This window comes from Phalacrocorax carbo, chromosome 1, assembly GCF_963921805.1.
Source record: "Phalacrocorax carbo chromosome 1, bPhaCar2.1, whole genome shotgun sequence".
NCBI classification, from domain to species: domain Eukaryota; kingdom Metazoa; phylum Chordata; class Aves; order Suliformes; family Phalacrocoracidae; genus Phalacrocorax; species Phalacrocorax carbo.
The window spans coordinates 131,341,501-131,362,113 of record NC_087513.1 but is presented as its reverse complement, the minus strand read 5'-3'; the positions used below and the strand labels follow the sequence as shown (position 1 = coordinate 131,362,113).

The following is a 20,613-nucleotide window of genomic DNA, read 5'->3' as shown; positions in this document are numbered from 1 at the left end:
TCAGATTGTTCTAGGATCTTGAAGTCTGAAGGGATTTAAATTACTAAGATCAACTCAACCAAGAAGTTTGCGTGGGCTTATGCACAAAACCTGTCAAATTCTGGAATATGCTTCGTAGTATCTCTGGGATATAAAGTTCTTTTATAAGTTATTCAAGGGCTCCAGAGCACTGCTGAGAAGTAGCTTATTGAATTTTATTGCAAGAACTCTGCATGCTTAATCAGGTGCTTTTAAAGGCTCAGTGCAGTCATCCCGTATTTGTTGCTCAAGAGTTGACCATTGATCTTTTGTTTACTCAAGTATCCAACACCCACTGCATGGAAAAAACCAACACTGATAACAATTACAGCTCTACAACTTTACATCACTAATTGTATCTCCTCCTACAATCCTTCGAGGTAGTAGAAGATGATCAGAATACAGTTGACCAGGTTTTTACCTAATGAAATAGCTTTTGCAATTTATGACCAAGTTTATTCTCATTTCATTTTCTTGAATAAGAAGGACTACTGCTGTGCTATTTGCAGCAGGTTTTTGAAGTAGTTTGGATGGTGTAGTTTTGGAGAGTATTTTGGTTTGTGGGTTGGTTGTTGTTGGGTTTTGGGTTTTGATTTGGGTTTTTTTTGACAAATTTGGTATGCCAAGGTATTTAGAGCAATTATACACTAAATTAATCTTCTACTCTTTTGGCAAATCACAATCCGAATATGAGAAAGACCCCAAGCATTTGGACGAGTAAATATTGCCCCATCTTTTGTTTTAGTCTGCTGTTTGTTTTCCCTTCCTCCAGTGGCTTTCTTTTTTATCTCTGAATCCATTTCAGACTAGTCCTCTAGGATTTCAGCTTTTCATGGATTCTTTCCTCCCTCTCTTTCTCCTGTAATTTTCTCTCTTCTACCAGTTCACTGCAGTTAACCTTTCAAAATCCTATCTTCTGCTGTAATGAAGAAATGTTTTTTCTCCTTTCTCTCAACCACCTTTTCTTTTGAGTTCTGTCCATTTTTATCTGAGCTCTTCTTTATTTTCCCTTCTGTCTTGTGACTCTCTTCCCCCCCCCCCCCTTCATTTAAGTCTTTCTGTAGGGTTGTGTCAACCCACACTGATTGAAAAATGTTGAGCAGTATTTTTGTAAATAAGAATGTGTTTTGTGGGTCTGTTCCTGCTGGGCAGCTGATCAGATAGAGAATCTGTTCCCTCTCTGTGCCTCTGTTTTATACCCTCTGTCTGTCTTGTCTGTTTAAACTGGAAGCTCTTAAGGCAGAGTTTTTTCATTTAATATGTATTTGTGAACAGGGTCTTCATGCTGAATGAGGACTACCACGTCATTGTCATAAAAATTATTATATGCAGTTTTTAAAAATGGAAAATACCAACTGTGCAGTATACAAACTTTAGGATACAATGCTGTTTTCTTGATATGGTCATTTTTTTCCCCTTCACCCTTGCCTGTATGCCACTATTCTGTTGCCTCTGTATTGCACTGTGTCCTCTAGATTGTGAGCTCTCCAGAGCAGGAACTAAGGATGATATGTTTGCGCCGGGAGGGTAAATATTATACCTTTCAGTTTGTTACAGCGCCAGTCTTACTAACAGATCATCTTTGTCAGGTTGCTCTTGGTTCTCTGTATGAAAAGCTTTTCTTTTGGGTTGTAAGGCTTTTTGTTTGGTTGGTTTTTTTAACTCAATTTTTCAATTAAGATACTGAGAGTGCATATCAGTACAGCCTGTTGAGCACTAAGTGTGTCTGTTTAAGGATTGACGGTGGAGCTTGGAGTTGTGAATATCCTCTACACATCAGAGGCACTTGATGAATGTGAAGCTTCATAACTTCTGGACCTTCTTCCAGGATTTGTGCAATGACGGAGGTGGAAAAATGGATTATTGTCAACTTCCTTCTAGATTTTTGACCCTCATGATAGTTCTGTGCTGACTCTACCAATCACTAAATAAATTCTTCTATAAAGATGGAAAGACTTCAAGTAGAAGGAAAGGGTCAAGGATGGCTGCTAACTGGGAAGATTTTTTTGTCATCTAGCATAAACAGAATATCTAACATTTCTCAAATTTAATATCTGAGAAGCTAAAGTAGATCAGGGAGACTAAAACGAAAGGAGAAGAGAAGGATATAAGAAGTTTGGAAAACAATGCTATTTCCCTAAACTCATATGGTAAATACAAGATGGAATTGAGAAAATGGTTGGAATTTTTATGACTTAAAACACATTGGAGCACTATGATGAAGTTTTAATCAGCATAAATAGTTTCTTCACTGTGTTTGACCTCTTTTTTTTGCGGAAACGTAAGTATCAGTCAGATGTCAATGTAAATTATCAGACTAAAACCTTAATGCGGAAGAAAAAGGTAATTGTGTTATAGGGTTTACAATGTCTTATAGGTATTAAAACTAGCTAACACCTATCAGAAAAGCAGACTAAATAACCTGGCAAGTAGAAAATGTTCTGAAGGCATGATATTGGGAAAATCTTGTGTACTGGGTAAAGCTACGTTATGGGTGGGTGAGTTTTGATACTGCTTTTTTTTTTCTCCTGCTTTTTCTTTTCTTTCCCCTGCACCTGGTCTGTTGCCCAGGTGTGGTTATGTGACTGGCTGCATACACATGTTCTCCAGTGAGTGTTGCTGCAGGTAGAGACATGGCCTACAGTGGTTGTGAAGTAAGGGTGAAAAGGGAATTGTCAGAGTAGAAAATTCTTCTAAAAATTTCTGAGATGGATTAATGTGGTCAGCTTTGCAATCACCAGCACATTCATGCTCCCATGAGTAATCCCTTATTTTTTTTTTTTTTATTTTTAGGACTTGGAAGTTGTTTTGCTGGTATCATTAAGCAGAATTGAATTTTGTGTGTTTTTACACTATTGATGTTCTAGAAAGCAACAAAACCAACTAGCTTAGGTAGTATCTTTTGCCGGGAAACAAACCTAAAACTATTACTGCTTGACTGAAAACAGTGAGTGTACGTAGTAAAGAAGCACAATACTGTATGCCTTTTGTTAGACAAAAAGCAGGTAACCAAGTTACAGCTACTGCTTTTCCTAGGGAAGGTTTTCTTCAACAGTCCCTTTCTATTTTTTTTTTTTTTTTAATATAGAAAAGAATATTGGAGAACTGTGGCAAGGGTTAATCCTGAATTTCAATTTTTCCTGTTCATATTATCATTTTAATCCTAGTCAGCTCAGGTACTACGACATGATTTCAAGTAGCAGCTATTCACCTAGCTTGGTAGATTCAAAAATGCAAAGGTAAACCCACCAGAACATGAGACTGACTGTTCTGGGTTCCTCTTTACCTGCTGAAGCAAACACAAAATGAGTTTGTCATGTGAAAAAGCACTCATAAAATATAAGTCACAGCTACAGCAGAGTGTGGCAGCTGATTAAAGGTGTACGGCTGGCTGCCTAGCTGCCAGGAATCCAGCGTACTACTGTTCCTAATATTTCGCCTGAATTATTTGACTTGAAATATTGGAGGAGCTGGGAAAAATTATGAACAGGGTTGTGAGATCTGTTTGGGGTGAAAGAAGCACATGCAGCTTTGGGGGACTCTATTAAGATGGTGTCACAGTGAAAGAGTCAAAGTTCAGTTATGTGTGTGATAAAATGGAACTAGTCTCTTCTTTTTTTTTCCATCCAGCATTTCATAAAATATGTTAAAAGTACATCAGATTCTGTATTCATTCTTTAAAAAAATAGAAAGAAAAGAAAGAAAAAGAAAAAATAAAAAATGTACAAGGTCTCTTTTCCAACCCATAACCGAATAATATTTTGCAGCAAGATAAAATGTATAGTTTGAAATTAGACTTCTACCCATAATTGATCAGGAAGGACTATCTGTGATGTAATTAAGCATGAGTTCCTGATCTTTAGTCTAAGCATACATTTGTTCTTGATTCCTAAGGTGGTTACCTTATGGTTTATTTTAATCATATTACCTGAATTATCTTTCCTTTTATTTGACCTAGCTGATTCTTGAAAATTCATAGGGACCATGGCATTATCGTTGGATACCTCAGATGTGTAGCTGCCAATTCATTTCAGTACAAATGGACAGCGCACGAATTAATGTCCCCTGTATTCTTGATCACTAAAAGTACTGTTGATATTGTGCAGCCACAAGGAGGCAGAGAGGGGAGAACTTGTAAATGTCTATAGTATCCTTATTTCCATTCCAGATCAAACAATAAGCCAGAAACATTCTCTTCCCTGTACTGTTTCCCTTCTATTGTTCGCTTAAAACAAGGCATGGAGGAACATGGGTGAAAGGGTAGCTCATCTTCCTGTTGCACAATGCTACCTCTTCCCATTTAGAAGCTGCTTTGTAAACAGAATTGTGTGGACTCTTGCAAAATTAATGTAGCATAGTACTAGTATAATGTTTATTAATTTTGCATGTGTGGAATAAAAATAATCTTTTTTTTTTGCAGCTTCCCTCTTTCGTCTCTTTCCCAATGTGTGCAAAATCTTGATCTTAGTCTTTAAAGAAAATTCTGCAAAAATTTTTTCTCCTCTTTTGCTTCTTCAAAGACTTTTACATATCTAAAAAAGACTAGATTAGATGTCAATTGCACTCCACCACAGTAGCATACTTGGATGACCTTACTATCCTTCAGAACAATCCTTTGCACAAAACAAACACTGTGTAACCATTAAGTGTGAGACTTTATCCTCTGCTTTCAGCCTGATGTTTTAAGTTGAAAGCGGCAACTTGCTGACAATAAAAACAAAGATGCGACTTTCTTCAGAAATTGCACTGGGTGGGGACCTGACTCATAGTTCCTGTCACCATGAAGTCACCATGATTTCAGCTCTTGCCATGTTGCAGGGTGTATGATGAGGTCACTTAGAACCAGATCCTGAGAGGGATTTAGGCCCTGGTTTTTGTTGGTTTGGGGAAGGTATGAGTACCAGATAACAGATACCAGTCTATCTCAGCCTCTTGTGTGGCTCATTATCCTGTCTGTAAAATGTGTGTATGTTAGTGTTTCCCTACCTCACAGGGGTGTTGTGAGGATAAATGTATAAGAAATGGCCATTATATATTTGAGAGAACTGAATTAAGCAGGAAGCAACATGCGTGGAGCGAATCAATGGGAAAAATTGCTGAAGGTGCATAGAGGAGCTGGAAGTGGAACGATGAGGCTGCCTATCTGTGTAGTAACAAGCAGATTCATTCTTTGTTCTCTTCTAGCTGTGACAGCCCAACATGGCAATGGGATACTGCTATGTATTGTGCAGAGCAAAGTAGTTTAGTTTTGAGCCCCCTCTCCTGAGAAACTTGTAAAGTCCCTTTTTTTTACTGGGGATATCATCCACTTTATTAAGTGGGTGGTACTTCCTTGTGCTCACTATCAAAACGTCCGTGAGTTTGGTTCCCAAATTAGATTAGTCCAACCTGATAGCGTCTTCTTTGCCTCTTTACCATACTTAATCGCCAGGGAATGCACCCTGTTCCTCAGCTAGAAACAGACTTCTTTGTGGCATTGCCATTAAAAGGAGAAAAAGTAGGTTATGGAGATAATGTTTACTCAAGTGCTTGATATTTGCCTGCTTTCTATGAATTGTTTGGGGGAAAGGAGATTCCTCAGAAGTTGTTGAATGCTCAGCGTATGCCGGTTATCTCTCCTTTTTTCTTCTCTCACTGTCTTAGTGGATGCTGTTAAAAGGTTTGAATTATGCTTGATTAAAAGTCTGAGACACTGGCTCAGACTACCCATGCAGGAACTTCTGTCTGTTCATAAGCTATCCTTCCTTTTCCACATATTTTTAAAAGAAGTGGGATAGCTAACAAAGTTGATGTTTCAAGTTTTTATCCTTGAGTTTTATAGCTGACCTGCCTGCTGAGATGAGTGAGGCTATCAAAGTCTTAGAGCCAGTTTGCAGGCACACTTCAGAGCATTGGTTATCAGTTTGAAAGTTATGTTTGCAGGATTGCCTGCAGAGACGCAAAATCTTTTAAAGTCTCCTGTAGCTTCCAAAGCAAAATGGAGGTATTGGTCATCCTAAGGCAACTTGCAATTCTGGCTTTTTTGTAATCAGGTGATGTTATATTTGTAGTTGAAGGACTATGTTTAAAAAGTGGGGAGCATTTATGGAGAGAACTGTGGTAAAAGTTTTAGTTTGCTATTGCTAATTAGGGCCAGAATCATTTGGGCTGTTGTTCTCAGAGTGTATCAGAAAGCACTTTCCTATCCAGAGACAAATTCCTCATGGCATATATTAAAAGTCCACAAATCTTAAACAAAAAAAAAATTTAAGAAAAGGCTTTTCTTTTAGAGATATGCAAGTTATGTTTGGATGGTGATGGTTTGTGAAACACTTTAAAAATTCTTTCCCATGATGTCTTTTTCTTAGGGTATGTACATTAAATCAACATATGATGGTCTCCATGTAATTACTGGAACAACAGAAAATGTAAGTATTGTTAATACTGTATGTTCAGGCCTGGAAGCCTTTTTGACCTTACCTGTGGTTTATGCTTTCCCTTTGCTATAGACTACATTTTGCTTGCAAAATTGTGCTAGTTGGCTGTTGAGGACCAGTAGCATGTTGGACGGCAGAAACGCTTGTGCTTGTTTACCTTAGAATTGAAAGAGTTGTTCCCAGTTGAGGACCAGGGGAATCAGTTCCGATTTGTTCTTGCAAGACACCTAAAAAACCTGCGGTTGATCAAGGAAGTATCTGTCTTGGAGACCTTGCTCTGTGAATAAAATATTAATGTCTTTATTATGTACAGGCTGATATGCTGGAGTTTGCTGCAGTGTTAGTCAAACAGCTTTTATATTTTCCATCTATCAAGCTTCATTTCGTAATAAATAGATGCATGGAAATGAGGACATCCCTTCACATTGACAAATAACCATATATTTCTGCATGAACTTCTGAGTAATGCTTATAGAAAGGAACACTTATTACCAGTGTACTAATTTTCACTGAAGGTATTAAACAGTAAGCCAAACATAATAGACTACTTTTTCAACTGCCTTTAAAATACAGCCTCCTTTCCTTGTACATCATATTTAGGGAACTGGCTGTCTATTAGGAAGTGAGCAAAATGATCATTTTGTGGGGAAAGGCTTCTGTCTATAGTCTTCAATGAACATGGAACAAGCCACTAAACAACACTGAACTGTTCCATAATGGTTCAGGCAATTCTTTTCAAAGGTTTTGATGGCATTTTCTTAAAATGAAGCTGTCGGAAATGTTTGTTTTATCCTGCTACTGTGTCATACTGTTGAAAGTGTGAACTACCTACGTGGTATTTACAGCTGCTGCCTCTGGTCTGCAGTGAAGTTCTGTTAACATCTCAATAAAATAGGAATATTGCTTTCATCCCTTCAAAGGAACTGCAATTTGATAGCCTTTCTTCTTTCTTTTTTCTTCTGCTGCGGGCAGGTTATCCATGAGTTATACCCAATAGATAATATCTATTGTAGAACTTCTGTGAATGCTACTTGTCTCAGAATAAGGAAAATGTAAATAATTTCAACTTTGAAACAAAATTTCTAGGGAGTCAGACCTACAGCCACAGATAACATCAGTAAAATTAGCAAGACTAAACAAAAACATACAAAGCCATAGCTGAGCTTAATCTAGAAAACATATGGAGGAAAGAGCATGATTTTTACAGTTGAATTTCTCTCAGATTAGAAAAGGAACCATTTCTCTCCATGACTTACTAATATTGGATTTAATTTCCCGGAGGCAAAGATAAAAATAAAGTCTTAATGCATTCCCTCAAAACTCTTATCTTTTGTGATTCATGAATATAATTTAAAGCCACATCAGGAAGCTTCAGTCATGATGGCTTTTCTGCTTTTGTTACTGACTCTTTCACTCGCTGGAAATGCTCACAGCAGACCGAGAAACTGCAGTCTGTTATCTAGGGAAAAACCTGTTGTGTGTTAAAGCATTTGTGAAAATTAATAACACCTTAGAGAAAGTAAGGTGTCTCCTACTTTTAAACACACAGTTATTAGCTGTTTCCTTTAACAAGAAAAAAAAAAAGAAAGGTATGATTCTGATAGATGGGAGGAATAACATCTAAGCAGCATGGCCAGAGCAAGGCCTGTTGATGTTGACATGCTTACTATATGTGATACAGTTTAACTTCTAGGAAACAGTAAGAATCTAAATCCTCTTCCCGTTGAAGAAAATTTTTTTTACCTCCTCCTTTCCAATTCTGCTCCTCCAAGTGAGACATTGGCACAACTTTTTGTCTGACACATTCCTGAAAAATCAGAGAAGCACTTGTCTTTTTAATAAACACAGTAGCATGACAGTGCTAGTCACGTTAATGAAACACAGTAGTTTTTGTAACTTTTTCTCTTTGCCATTCAAGGTGTTTGATGTCTAGCCCATTAGAGTTTGGATCTTGCTGTTCAGCTTTAGGAGTCATCTCTCCCAACACATCAGCCCTGTAGTTCAAAGGAGCTAAGCTCTGAAACTTGAACTATGAGAGAGCAGGGTTCCTCACAGGTCACTGCCCCATAAGAGCTTCCCTCCGGTGGCCCTGTAGCACTAGAGCAAGCTGAGCTTTCTGGTTCATGTCTGCTGTCTTTTGTTTGGAAGTAACAAATCTAAAGGGAGTATTGGTCTGACCAGGGATTACAGCTTTCTTGTTGAGTAGCCATTTTAGACCATGCTGGAGACATTCTTTTAATGCACAAAACAAATGCATTCTTCAAATAAGGCCATTTTGTAATTTGGTTCTCCAATAGAAAAGAGTATTTTCTAAAGTAGTGGCATGCTGTGCATCTCCAGCAGGAGTGTATCTCTGAAGGGGGTGCTCCCAGTGTCCCCACTTACTGTTCACTGGTTGAGTTTCTGGTTTGCCCTTAGATCTCAGGGAAGAGAGGCCTTTCAGAAGAAATAATATGAAAATCTCCACTGTGGGCATGCAACAAATGTGCTCCAGGGGGTCTAAAGCGGTCTTTCAGACAGTGTGGGTATCCTGGGGGAATGGGACAAAGACAACATATAGCCTGAAGGACAAAGCTAAATCTGTTCTGAAGGATAAATCTGAAGCTGGTTGTGAGAACCTTGTACAGGATCAATGTGTGAGCCTCAGTGACAGGTACTTCCTTCTGTTGTTCAACTCCCTGTTGAACTGAATTACCAGCTAATGAAGGCATAGCTGTGATGTGACACACTTTGCTCCTCCTAATAGGACCTCTTGAATGGACGTTTTGCTTAATGATCAGCATATACATCTAAAAAAAGAAAGAGCTTATCAATTTTCTGTTTTTATTAAATAGTGTGATAAAAGATACTATTTCTTTACAACAAGGCCTGTATTCTTTACTTGGGAGGAAAAGTAAGGAACAAGGGTTTCAATCTCTTAATAAGACCACAGCCTTGAGACGTATAAATGACTTTTACCTCACCTTGCCGTCTGTTTAAGGCATAATTGGAATGATATTTTTTTTTTAAGTAGGCTTTTCCAACTTGAGGGTTTTCAGACCATATTTACTGGCTTGGCAAACTGCTACACAAAATACCTGTTTTGTCAAGATTTAAGCTGCAAGTGCTGAAGTCAATACAGGAGAAAGTTTGTATCATAATACAGTCATATAGAGTTCAAGAGTAATGACACAAGATTCACTTGCGTTGACATTTTGAGTCTAGGTGTAGCTACAGCTGAGCTAAAATAGCAGTATTACATAGAGGAGGATTATAAAGATTGTTAGAGATATGAATGAGTAAGTGTGAGTAGTGAAATGGCAGGCAGAGGATAGATCATTAGAACATAATCACCAGTGTTAAAATTTTTCCCCAAGTCATGGCGTAGTTATTGGATATCTATTTTGAATGGGGATGTGGTACATAGGTTATTACAAACATTCCACATTTCAAGCCTGGAGCATGTTCTCTAGATGACCTGTTATCTCACTGGAAAATGAATTTAATTTCATTCCTTTCTGTAAAATTCGTAGTAGCTTTTTGGAAGCCTGCTCCTGAGCAACTTGGGTTTTTTCAAACAGTCAGTCTCACCTACCTTTAAGTTGATTAAGTGCCTTCGTAGGCTGGCAGCCACAGTACTGAGAGAAAAATCGAAGTGATGTCACTCTATGAAAAGCTGAAGGAACTTATTTTCCTCCAAACATAAGGGTATTTCCCTCAGAAAACCATAGGTCTATTGTAAATATAGAAGGCAGAAGAAAGGAAAATTTTGGCGGGATGTCGCTTTATGGGGGAGGATTGGGGTTTTTTCTTGTGGGTTTTTTAGTTTGGATTTTTTTGTTGTGGTTGGGGTGTTTTTTGAGACAAAAGTCAGAGAAGAAAACTTTTCTTTTTGAAAGTGTGATCCTTGTGGGATTTTGATGCTGGCTGCATTTCTTTCACCCTAATAATGACCCAGTAACTGAGTTACCATGTAACTTATGTGACTTTCCTAGCTGGTACCTAACCTAATCCTCTCTTCTTGTGTACTCGTTGAAGAACAGTAATTTACTGAAGCTCTCTGCAACATATTGACATATTGTAATGCTGTAGAATAAAAAGGCAATGCTGTGAAATTTGTTTATGAGGAATTGTCAGTTTGTCTTGATAGGTTCAAAATCCAGCCAAAGATTGGTTTTCAAGGCTTAAGAGACATCAGGCAGACTAAAGGACTCTTTTGGCAGAATGAAATTAAAAATAAATCCTAAGGACTTGGTTACCTGTTAAAAAAAAATATTCACACCTTTCTTAATATTTGATTGTATTGTGTACAGTAGTGCAGATTATTTTTCTCCAACAACAATGAATTGATTTATTAAATATTTCTTTTATTCTTTATTTCACAGTAGAATGTCATTACCAATCTAACCTGATTTACGTAGCTTAGCAATCATACTGCTGAAAGAGAGATGATGACCAGTAAGAACTGTATTCTTTATCATCTCTTTTATTTTAAATTCAGTCACCTGCAGATCGGTGCAAGAAAATCCATGCTGGGGATGAAGTGATTCAAGTTAACCACCAAACTGTGGTATGTATAACTATGTTCTGTGTCAATTGGAGATAGAGGTGTCATGGCACATCAGCATTTGTAGAGAAGAAATGTGTGGAAAAATGTGTTTTTATAAATCATTATTTATTCTAACATCTAAATTTTCCTTTTCTCTTCTGAAACCACGTAGTTCTTAAGTTCTTAAGTTAAGTCCTGATCCTCTGAGTATCACTGGAGGTATCAAGTTAGGCTAAATAGCTGTGGCTTGGAAAATATGTTAGGGTGTTTTCTGCTTACCCATGCTCTATTAATAAATAGTTGGGTTTAGTGTAATATGAGGTTTGGGTCAAAGGGATGCAGAGAGTTGGAGCTGTTGTGCCCTTGTGGGTTTAAGATCAAGATTACTTCCTGGAAGCTGGAAAACTTACTACTCTCCAAACCTACTGGAATGTGTAGGACATGGTTTTCAAGAACAAAAGCATGTAAAATTCCCATAGTGTGCCTAGGGTGTTTAGCTTAATTTAAATACAGATTTTTAAACTTGGAAAGTTAAGATGAAACAAGTCTTTCAGCTATGATAGACAAGAAAACTAATACCATGCAAATTGCTCTTTGTGTGGGCAGATGCGTGTTAGTTCCTGGTGATTTTATTTAGGATTGGTGAACTGTTAAAATTACCTTTTTCTAAGGTAAGGCTTGGTAACAGAAAAGAACAGACTGCCAGTATAGAAAGCAACTATTCCTTTTCCAAAGTATAAGTAGCGAGAATCATTATATGGTATTAATTACATGTGTCCTTGCAAGCAATTTATCTGACAAAAAAGTATCCTAGATTGCCATTATTAATACAGGAGTTGTTTGTTAAGTGTGTTTCGTCATTCCCCATGGGGTTCTACTTCTAGCTTTAGGCCATTGTACATCATGGCAGCTCCTCTGCAGAAATCAGTGTAATATTTCAGTATACCCTCCAGCTAAGTTTGGTATCGACTATACTGTACATATGTGGAACTGAACTGACGAGAAGCTGTCTTTTCAGCTATGCAATGTAATTGGATAAGTCTAAGCAGATCAGGGTGAATTTTAATGCTTTTTTGGGCCATATAGATTCTTCATAAGTATTGTATCCCATGATTACTTACATGTACAGTTGATGACTAAGTTATTTATTTTTCTGCACTAAGAAAGCTTATGACATCAATTTAATATGGAAAATATTTTAGAACATTACTATTTTGGCTATCAAAACGTATACACATCTGAGGAAGCACATCAACCAGTATTCAGTCCTTATGCTAGCTAGTTTTTCCAACAAATTCTGATGGTGCTATGAGCAAAGTTGCCTTGTCAACTTGAAAATTTCCAATCAACTAGGCATTTATTCTAGTTTTCTTTGCACATCTGCACTGCATTTGTATGATGGATTTGTTACTCCTGACACTAATAATAAAAACGTTTTGACAAGCCTTAAGATGAGCTTTCTTACCTAGTTGGACGGAGTTTTGAATGTAGGATTTGGGTGTTTTGGCTTTTGCATCAGTGAAGTGAGGTATTTTGAGATGTACAGAAAAACCAGATGATGTTACTTCTAGAAAAAAGGACCATAGGGAGCTAAGACAAACAATTTAATTTTTCACCAGTAACATTTAGTGTAGAGGATATGTATAGTAATAGACTAAATCACACATTTACGTTTACTCTTGCTTTGTTGTATAAACAATATGATTAAAATAATTGACATCTTCGATACTGTATACCAGTAACTTCCTTGTATTTTAGTGTCGCCCTTCCACAGCGAGGGTCAGCTAGCATTCTCTCAGAAATGTGATAGCACCTCCCACGTTACCTTTATAAAGATGGACTTTATTCACTTTCCTATTTATAGAGCTTAAATTTTTGATCTTCTGTATAGGTATTGCAGCATTTTAAAAAAGTTTTTATTTCTTTTGGAAAGAGTCTAAATCAGTCCTTTTGTACTCTGGCCCCTGTCATAAGGAATTTACTGTCCATTTCTAGGAATCTGTTTTTCTGGGGAGAAGAGGTATTCTTACTTACAGTGATTCTTACTTAGGAGGTAAAGAATTCTGAAAGTATTACATTTTGTCTTTTCTGTTTATTGAATTTTTTCACACTTATCACACTGTTCATAGACATACACAGGATCTGTTTTTCAACTTGCTCCTTGTAAGTTATCATACATTATTACTCATATTGACTATAGAAGTAACTATGACTAAATTTTTTAAAGATCTAACTCTAAAACTCTAGGGAAGTATTGTTCACATGTAACTGCTGTTTAGGTGCTGTCTTGTAATTGGAGAATCAAAATCTAAAAAACCCACAAATCTAACTTTATTTTATAGTTAAAACTGTCTGCATTTTCTTCAATTATTTCAGTGTATTCTGTTTGTCAAAGTGAATACCTGGCTTTCAGTGCTTTATATTTCAAAGAGTGAATACAACTATTGGGAAGAGAAATTCCATGCAATTATTTTAAAAATCCAACCTGTTAGCTAACACTTCTTACAAGAATCACATTTTAAAATTATGAAAAAGCTGTTCTTTCAGAAAGCTCACTGGCTCTCAGGTAAGCAGTTTGACAAAGTAGGAGAATATTTAAGTGACTTGTATTGAATTTTATTATATGTGTCCTAATCCTGGGTGTCAAATAGTTTTAAATTCTCTATTGACATCCTCTGTTGCTTGTAGTGATGCTTAATCTTCATAGTACATAACAGGTTGTATTCCACTTGTTGCTGGTAGGATGTCTGGAATGTAAATATCTTCTGAATTTTTAAAATAAAAAATTAATAAGATTAAGCCTAAAGTCAGTGAAAAGTTAATGTTCAGAAAATTGTCCTTTAAATTTCAGTGTACTGAGGTTAGATAGCTGTGTGAATCTTCTGTGTTTTGCCTTACAGAATATAATTTTTTTAAATACCTCTGTAACTAAAAGGCATGACTCCCCTGTTAAAATTCAAAGGATTTAGGCACTGTCTTCCTTTAAACTTCCCTGTAAATTCCATCCTTAATCTCCTCTAAAAGTCTGCCTGTCTAAAATATTCCCAAAGTGAACAAAAAAAAAAAAGTCATTCAGGCAATTCAGAATTTGCACTGTGCTGCAATGCTCAGGTTTTTGCCAATACATAATTCAAGAGTACATTTTGCCTCACGATAGTCCTCCTTTTAACCAATTGAAAGTGCAGGAAATAGTATTACTGCTTACATTGCACAGTACTCTTTCTGGTTGTGTCAGTGATAAAGCTGTAGAGAAAATACTCCAAACAGAAAACAGGGAGGTATAGACTCAGGATGATATAGGATTCTTGAATAGCAGGCTGTTCTTGTATAATATCATGCACACAGTTTGTTTATTTTGGAAGCATTTTTGGCACATACTATATACTTCTAATACAAGTATGATATGACTTACGGATATAATACAGGCATGATATGACCTGTGATAGACACGTGGATTCCCAAAATTTGTGTTTGTTAGCTAAAACGCATCAGAACATACGTAAATATAGATGATGAAAAAATGTGTTTAATTTGACAAAATAGGCGAATATGGTCAAGTATTGATCTGTTTCGTGTAGAAGCGGGTATGTTTAATGTCTTAAACACCTATTAGTTACAACTGAAATTGGGTTTTTTTGGAATTATGTAGTATGTAGATAACACCTAGCTTTTATATGGCACATTCCTTACTGTGGAAGTTCCTGTGGGCTCTTGTGGGCCAAGCCAAGTCCACAGAATTTAGTTGCTGGAATTCCTTTTGTATTTACAGTGCAAAAACTTTGAGGAGATTTTGTTAAATTCCTCTGAAACACAATGGAAACATTTACAAGACTATACCTTGCTTTTCTGCAAGGCTAAACACTTAAGAAGGTTATGATACCTTTCTAGGTCCTTACCCTAACTTAATCTTTGCTTAGAAAATGTAAGGAACAGGCTTTTAAGATTCACTGTACAATTGATAAGAAGGGTTCAACTTCCACAGAACCTCTCAGGGTTTGCGGGAAGCTGGCAAATTCCAGCTGATAGGAAATGCTGAACAAGGAGTGCATATGAATCTCTGAAGTGCATGCATCCAAAATGAAATTTGCAGTGGATGTCTTATTATTTTGGGAAAAACAAAACACCTGTAAGTAGAAAAATGATGTTGCAAATATTCTGTTTATTCAGTTTTTCTGCACTGTTTAGCAGGATCTGCTTCAGATCCAAGCTAGGTTTTTTGAACATAGATATTTCTTTCATTTAAGGCCTTCTTAACTTGGCTTTGAAGGAAATGGTATTTCTAAAGAGCCTCAGTGGGGAAGTGGGCTGGAAGAGTATAAGGGAGGGGACAGCAGTGTCAGTCCAAGATTTCAATGTTAGATGTTTGACACCTTATACAACTTCCACTAACTTTGTTAGTTCCATAATAAACAGTTCCATAGTAAATAAAAGTTAGTTCCACTAACTAATAACTTGAAATAATATTTTAATTCTCTTATGATGCTTGGCTTGAACAGTGATGCAGTGGATCAAGATCATAAAAATTCTAAATAAATATGCCTCATGCTCAACTTCCTTCTGTTACTGTCATGCGTGTGCTTTTACAAAAGACAAGATAGAGTAATAGCTCCCAAATCATTATTTTAATACCTTCCAAACCCTTGGGCTTCCTCTGTTTACAATGGTTTGATAAATGTTAACATGAATATTTAATTTTAAAGGTAGGTGGGATTTACATCTAAAAGCTTTTTAGGTCTGTTCAGAAGTATAAATGGAAGTCTTTATGGAAGTAACCTAGTTCCCTGCAGGGCTCTGTCCTGACCTCTCTGTAGTTCGTCAGAGTATGAGGACGATACTTTGATTTTAGCAAAAGTAGTCTGTCCTCCAAATTCCCTCTCAAAATTTCTGTTTAATTCTTTTTTCTTTCTTTACAGTCTCTATAACTACTGCGTAATACTGATACAGGAACTAAATTGTCATGATCCTCTCAAAATGAAAAATTTTTTTTTTAATTTGCTACTCCCTTTAATGTGGAATTTGTGTTGAGACTATATGGTGTTATTTATGATCTCTTTTCTACATAGATGTGCAAATACACACAGAGATATATTATTTTATATCCTGTATGTTAGGGAAGTGTGATATTACAGAAATGAAATCTTTTGTTTCCCTATGGTGAGTGCAAATGTTTTTACATGAGTATAAATGAAAAAGAGAAACAACTTGACAAATTTGACAAATGCAAATGAATTATGTTGTGCTTCCAAAGAAATATCCTTCAAGGAGAAAGGATTCTCAGGTAGTCTGAAGAGGAGGTAGGATATAGTCTGTTACGGAGTTAGGAAAGTGCTTATGTGTGTCTATGTAGATATATTTCATTTTAGTTTTCCACAAGTATTTTTCAAACAAAGTAAGTATTTTGGAAAATAAAATTAATGGAGGTCAGTGGCAGCAGCTCCAAGAGAGCTCTCTGCTTTGACAGCTGCCCCACTCGGATTTGGCGTTTGGAGTTTGAATGGGCAAGGACTGCCCCATTTTTGCAGCATAAATGCTGGATGCTCTTGTCCATGGAATCTGTTTTCCATTGATCCCTGGGGTTTGTTTGGAGTTGATGTGTGAAACACACACCACTTCGATGAGTACAGACTCATTTTATGTAAATAGTGTGCTGTGTCAGTGTGGACATCCACTTGTACTTCTAACTCTGGCATGGCAAACCAGCTAACAAACAAGTTATTGTCGCATCTGTGTTAGACAAAGCACCATAAGCTTGGCCAGGCCCTGCTGCTTCATGTTTCTGCCAAACTTCAGATAATTTCCTTATGTTCATTCCATGTGAAATCTTCATGCTTAACTACACACCTGCGTCACCAGCCAGTGGAATTAGTTCAACTGCAGCAGAAAGCCAAGCTGCGCAGCCTTTCAGCAGCTACCTGTCTCCTAGATGGTAACAGAGCTTATGTGAGCACTTCTACCTTACTTTAAAGCCAGCCTGCTTGGCTTAGCTGAAAGTATTTAACCTGGTTGACTGTGCCCCCAGATGGAAGGGGAACACTGGCAGGGTCACTCATAAGTCACAATTGGTTGTGGAAATTGCTCCTTACTCCCTCAGGCTTTGTGAGTGGCAGGTTTGGTCCTATGATCTGGGCACTGATATCCCACTTTCTGTGTGCTCTTTGATCTGTGCTCCAGAGCACCTGACCCTGACTCTCTGCTGCAGTCACAGTGCACTACAGTTCTTGAAGAACATACACTGGGCATGTTAAGCCTCATCTGTGGGATTAGTACCCTATTGATGGAGCTGTGTAACAGTCAAGCTCCAAGAGGCTCAAATTACTGTAGGGGGCCTTTGAGGAAGTAATAGAAGAAATTGGTGCAACAGGAGATGCCCATCATCTCATATGACTGGGACGTGGGTTCAGTGGCTGTACACTGTATTTCTAGGAGTATTCTCTGCCAGCTGATTGCAGTCTTGGTCACCTGTCGCCATTTGGTCACTCAAAAACATAGATTTCTTCCTATCCTGGCTGTACCCCAGAATGAGCAACTGTATTATTGAGTCCTCATAGTTTACTCATGTGATTAGATGAACATATATGAATAACCCATCAGCAGACTATTGAGTTCTTCTATTATTTTTCTTTGGAAAAAAAAATAATATGTTCTTTTGTAGCTGTTGACATAGATCCCTCTGTACAGCACTGGCTTTGGTCTGGGAATACGCACCTGGGCTGACTTCGAAGGCATCAATGTCTTTGTTAGAGGCTGTGTAATTGTAGTAAGAATTCTGCTGCAGTACCCATTGACTATTTCTGTAGATGTTTTCAGTAGGCCTTTATAGTTTCTCCACTAGTGGTAGCAGAGTTACTGAGTCTGTAGCCGCATCTAGATACATATATGTGTGTATATATATATATCTCAAGCTATACTTATGGCCATAGTCCTCATGATGTATCTGCTAAGAATGGCTGCAGTATTCTTGTGACCCAATTGTTAAATTGATGTCTCTGTACAGAACTTACTGGGCGGCTATGCATTTTATTTAATTTATTTTGTACAGTTCTTCGTTTTGCCTTTTTTTCCATATGATAGTGTTCCTATTTAAAAAAAAGCCCTCTAAGAGGTGCTGTAAATGGTATTAATATTTCCGACAGAAATACTGAAAGACAGTGTACTGCCAAACACTTTATGGATATATTCCTGATAAAAATTGTTTTCATACTGTCATAGTAGTTGCTACTGACTACTAATCTTGTTATAATTCGTATTTGTGGGTAATTTAAATTACAATGTTAACAAAGTTCTTGATAGAATAATGTATATTCTGAAGTTAAAATAATTCCTTCAAAATTTCCTAGTCTGTGGTGTGAAATGTATTATTAGAGCATATGTTTTATGTCCAGGTAGTAGATAATAAGTATCACAGAATCACAGAATCCCAGGTTGGAAGGGACCTCAGGGATCATCTAGTCCAACCTCTCTAGGAAGGGCACAGTCTAGACAAGATGGCCCAGCACCCTGCCCAGCCGAATCTTGAAAGTGGTCAACGTGGCCGAGGCAACCACTTCCCTGGGGAGATTATTCCAATGGTGACTGTTCTCACTGTGAAAAAATTTCCTCTCAAGTCCAATCGGAATCTCCCCAAGAGCAACTTGTGTCCATTCCCCCTTGTCCTCTCCATGTGACTCCTTGTGAAAAGGGAGTCTCTGTCTTCTGTGTAGCTACCCCTGAAGTACTGGTACACGGTGATGAGATCCCCTCTGAGCCTCCTTTTCTCAAGGCTGAACAAACCCAGCTCTCCCAGCCTATCCTCGTATGGCAGCTTCCCAGTCCTCTGATCATCTTGGTGGCCCTTCTCTGGACCCCTTCCAGCCTGTCCTCATCCTTTTTGTATAGCGGGGACCAGAACTGGACACAGTACTCCAGGTGTGGCCTGACAAGCGCTGAGTAGAGCGGGATAATGACTTCTTTCTCTCTGCTGGTGATGCCCTTTTTGATGCAACCCAGCATCCTGTTGGCCTCCTTGGCCGCAGCAGCACACTGTTCGCTCATACTGAGCTTCCTGTCCACCAGGACCCCCAGGCCCCTTCTCACAGAGCTGCTCTCCAGCCAGTTGGATCCCAGTCTGTGCTGCACTCCTGGATTATGTTTTCCCAGGTGCAAGAATTTACACTTCTCCTTGCTCAACTTCATAAGGTTCTTGCTGGCCCGCTCCTCCAGCCTATCCAGATCTCCCTGCAGAGCAGCTCTCCCTTCTGGAGTGTCTACTTCCCCACTCAACTTGGTGTCATAAGCAAACTTCATCAGGCTACACTTGATCCCGTTATCCAGATCACTTATAAAGATACTGAATAACATTGGGCCCAGTATCGATCCGTGGGGGACCCCACTAGTGACAGGTTGCCACTTTGAAAAAGAGCTATTTACCACCACACTTTGGGTGCGGCCTGTCAGCCAGTTCCCCACCCACTGCACAGACCACTTGTCTAGGCCATGACACATTAATTTCTCCAGAAGGAGACTGTGGGGGGCCATATCAATAGCCTTGGAGAAGTCCAGGTAGACAATGTCCACCACCTGCTCCATGTCAACCAGGCAAGTCCCTTTGTCATAGAAGGACACCAGGTTTGTCAGTAGAATCAGAACTGTTGAGGCTGCACCCCAAATACTGTGTTCAGTTTTGGGCCCCTCAGTACAAGACAGACATTGAGGTGCTGGAGCGTGTCCAGAGAAGGGCAGTGAAGCTGGTGAAGGGTCTGGAGAGCAAGTCTTATGAGGAGCGGCTGAGGGAACTGGGTTGTTCAGCCTAGAGAAAAGGAGGCTGACCTTATCCCTCCCTACAACTACCTGAAAGGAGGTTGTAGCGAGGTTGGTGTCAGTCTCTTCTCCTAAGTAACAAGCGATAGAATCAGAGGAAATGGCCTCAAGTTGCACCAGGGGAGGTTTATATCAGATGCTAGGAAAAATTTCTTCACCATGTTGTCAAGCATGGGAACCGGCTGCCAAGGGAAGTGATTGAGTCTCCATCCCTGGAGGTATTTGGAAGATGCGTACATGTGGTGCTTAGGGACATGGTTTAGTGCTGGAGTTGGCAGTGCTAGGTTAAGGGTTGGACCTGATAATCTTAAAGGTCTTTTTGAACCAAAATGATTTTATGATTCTATGAACTGGAGTTTTCTATTGTAAACTGTGTTGATGCCTATTGAACAGAACACAGATTACTCCTTTCATCTCATAAAAATAGTTTAAAAGATTTACTCTTAGTGTAAGTTCAGGTATGTGTATTTGGAAAGGAAGGCACAAATTATTCTGCTGCTAATAATCCTCCTTTTAACTGAGACTGCTGAAAATTGAAGTACACTGTAGAAAAGGAGATGAAAGGTAAGGAGAGACGTCTTCAAAGTTGTGCAAATTAATTGGTTGATACTACAATTGTGCGCAGCCTGGACCACATAGGAGTTAGGATTCAATAGTTTTGAATACCTCTGTGCTTTGTGCAGGTAGCAGCTGCATAAATTACACAGCTGTTCTTCAGATTCCAGCCTGATCTTCTGTTGCATAATTCACTATCTTATTCCGATGAAGTTAAGAGGTAATTGTGAGGAAGTGATGGTGATAGTTGTAAAAGTAGATCAAAACTATAAGAAAAGCAAGGTAATACTGTGTCATGAG

General features: G+C 38.2%; 1 protein-coding gene across 6 annotated transcripts in view; it reads left to right on the top strand.

Moving 5' to 3' along the window:
• The window catches only part of CNKSR2 (connector enhancer of kinase suppressor of Ras 2), a 225,188-nt gene that overhangs the window by 96,511 nt on the left and 108,064 nt on the right, over nt 1–20,613 (top strand). For 5 of the 6 annotated variants that reach the window (XM_064474342.1, XM_064474359.1, XM_064474335.1 and 2 more), the window contains exons 7-8: nt 6,366–6,425; nt 10,915–10,983. The exons of the other annotated variant lie outside the window; for it this stretch is intronic. In XM_064474342.1, coding sequence (XP_064330412.1) covers nt 6,366–6,425; nt 10,915–10,983 — 129 coding nt within the window. The remainder of the gene's footprint in view (nt 1–6,365; nt 6,426–10,914; nt 10,984–20,613) is intronic. 6 annotated transcript variants of the gene reach the window in all.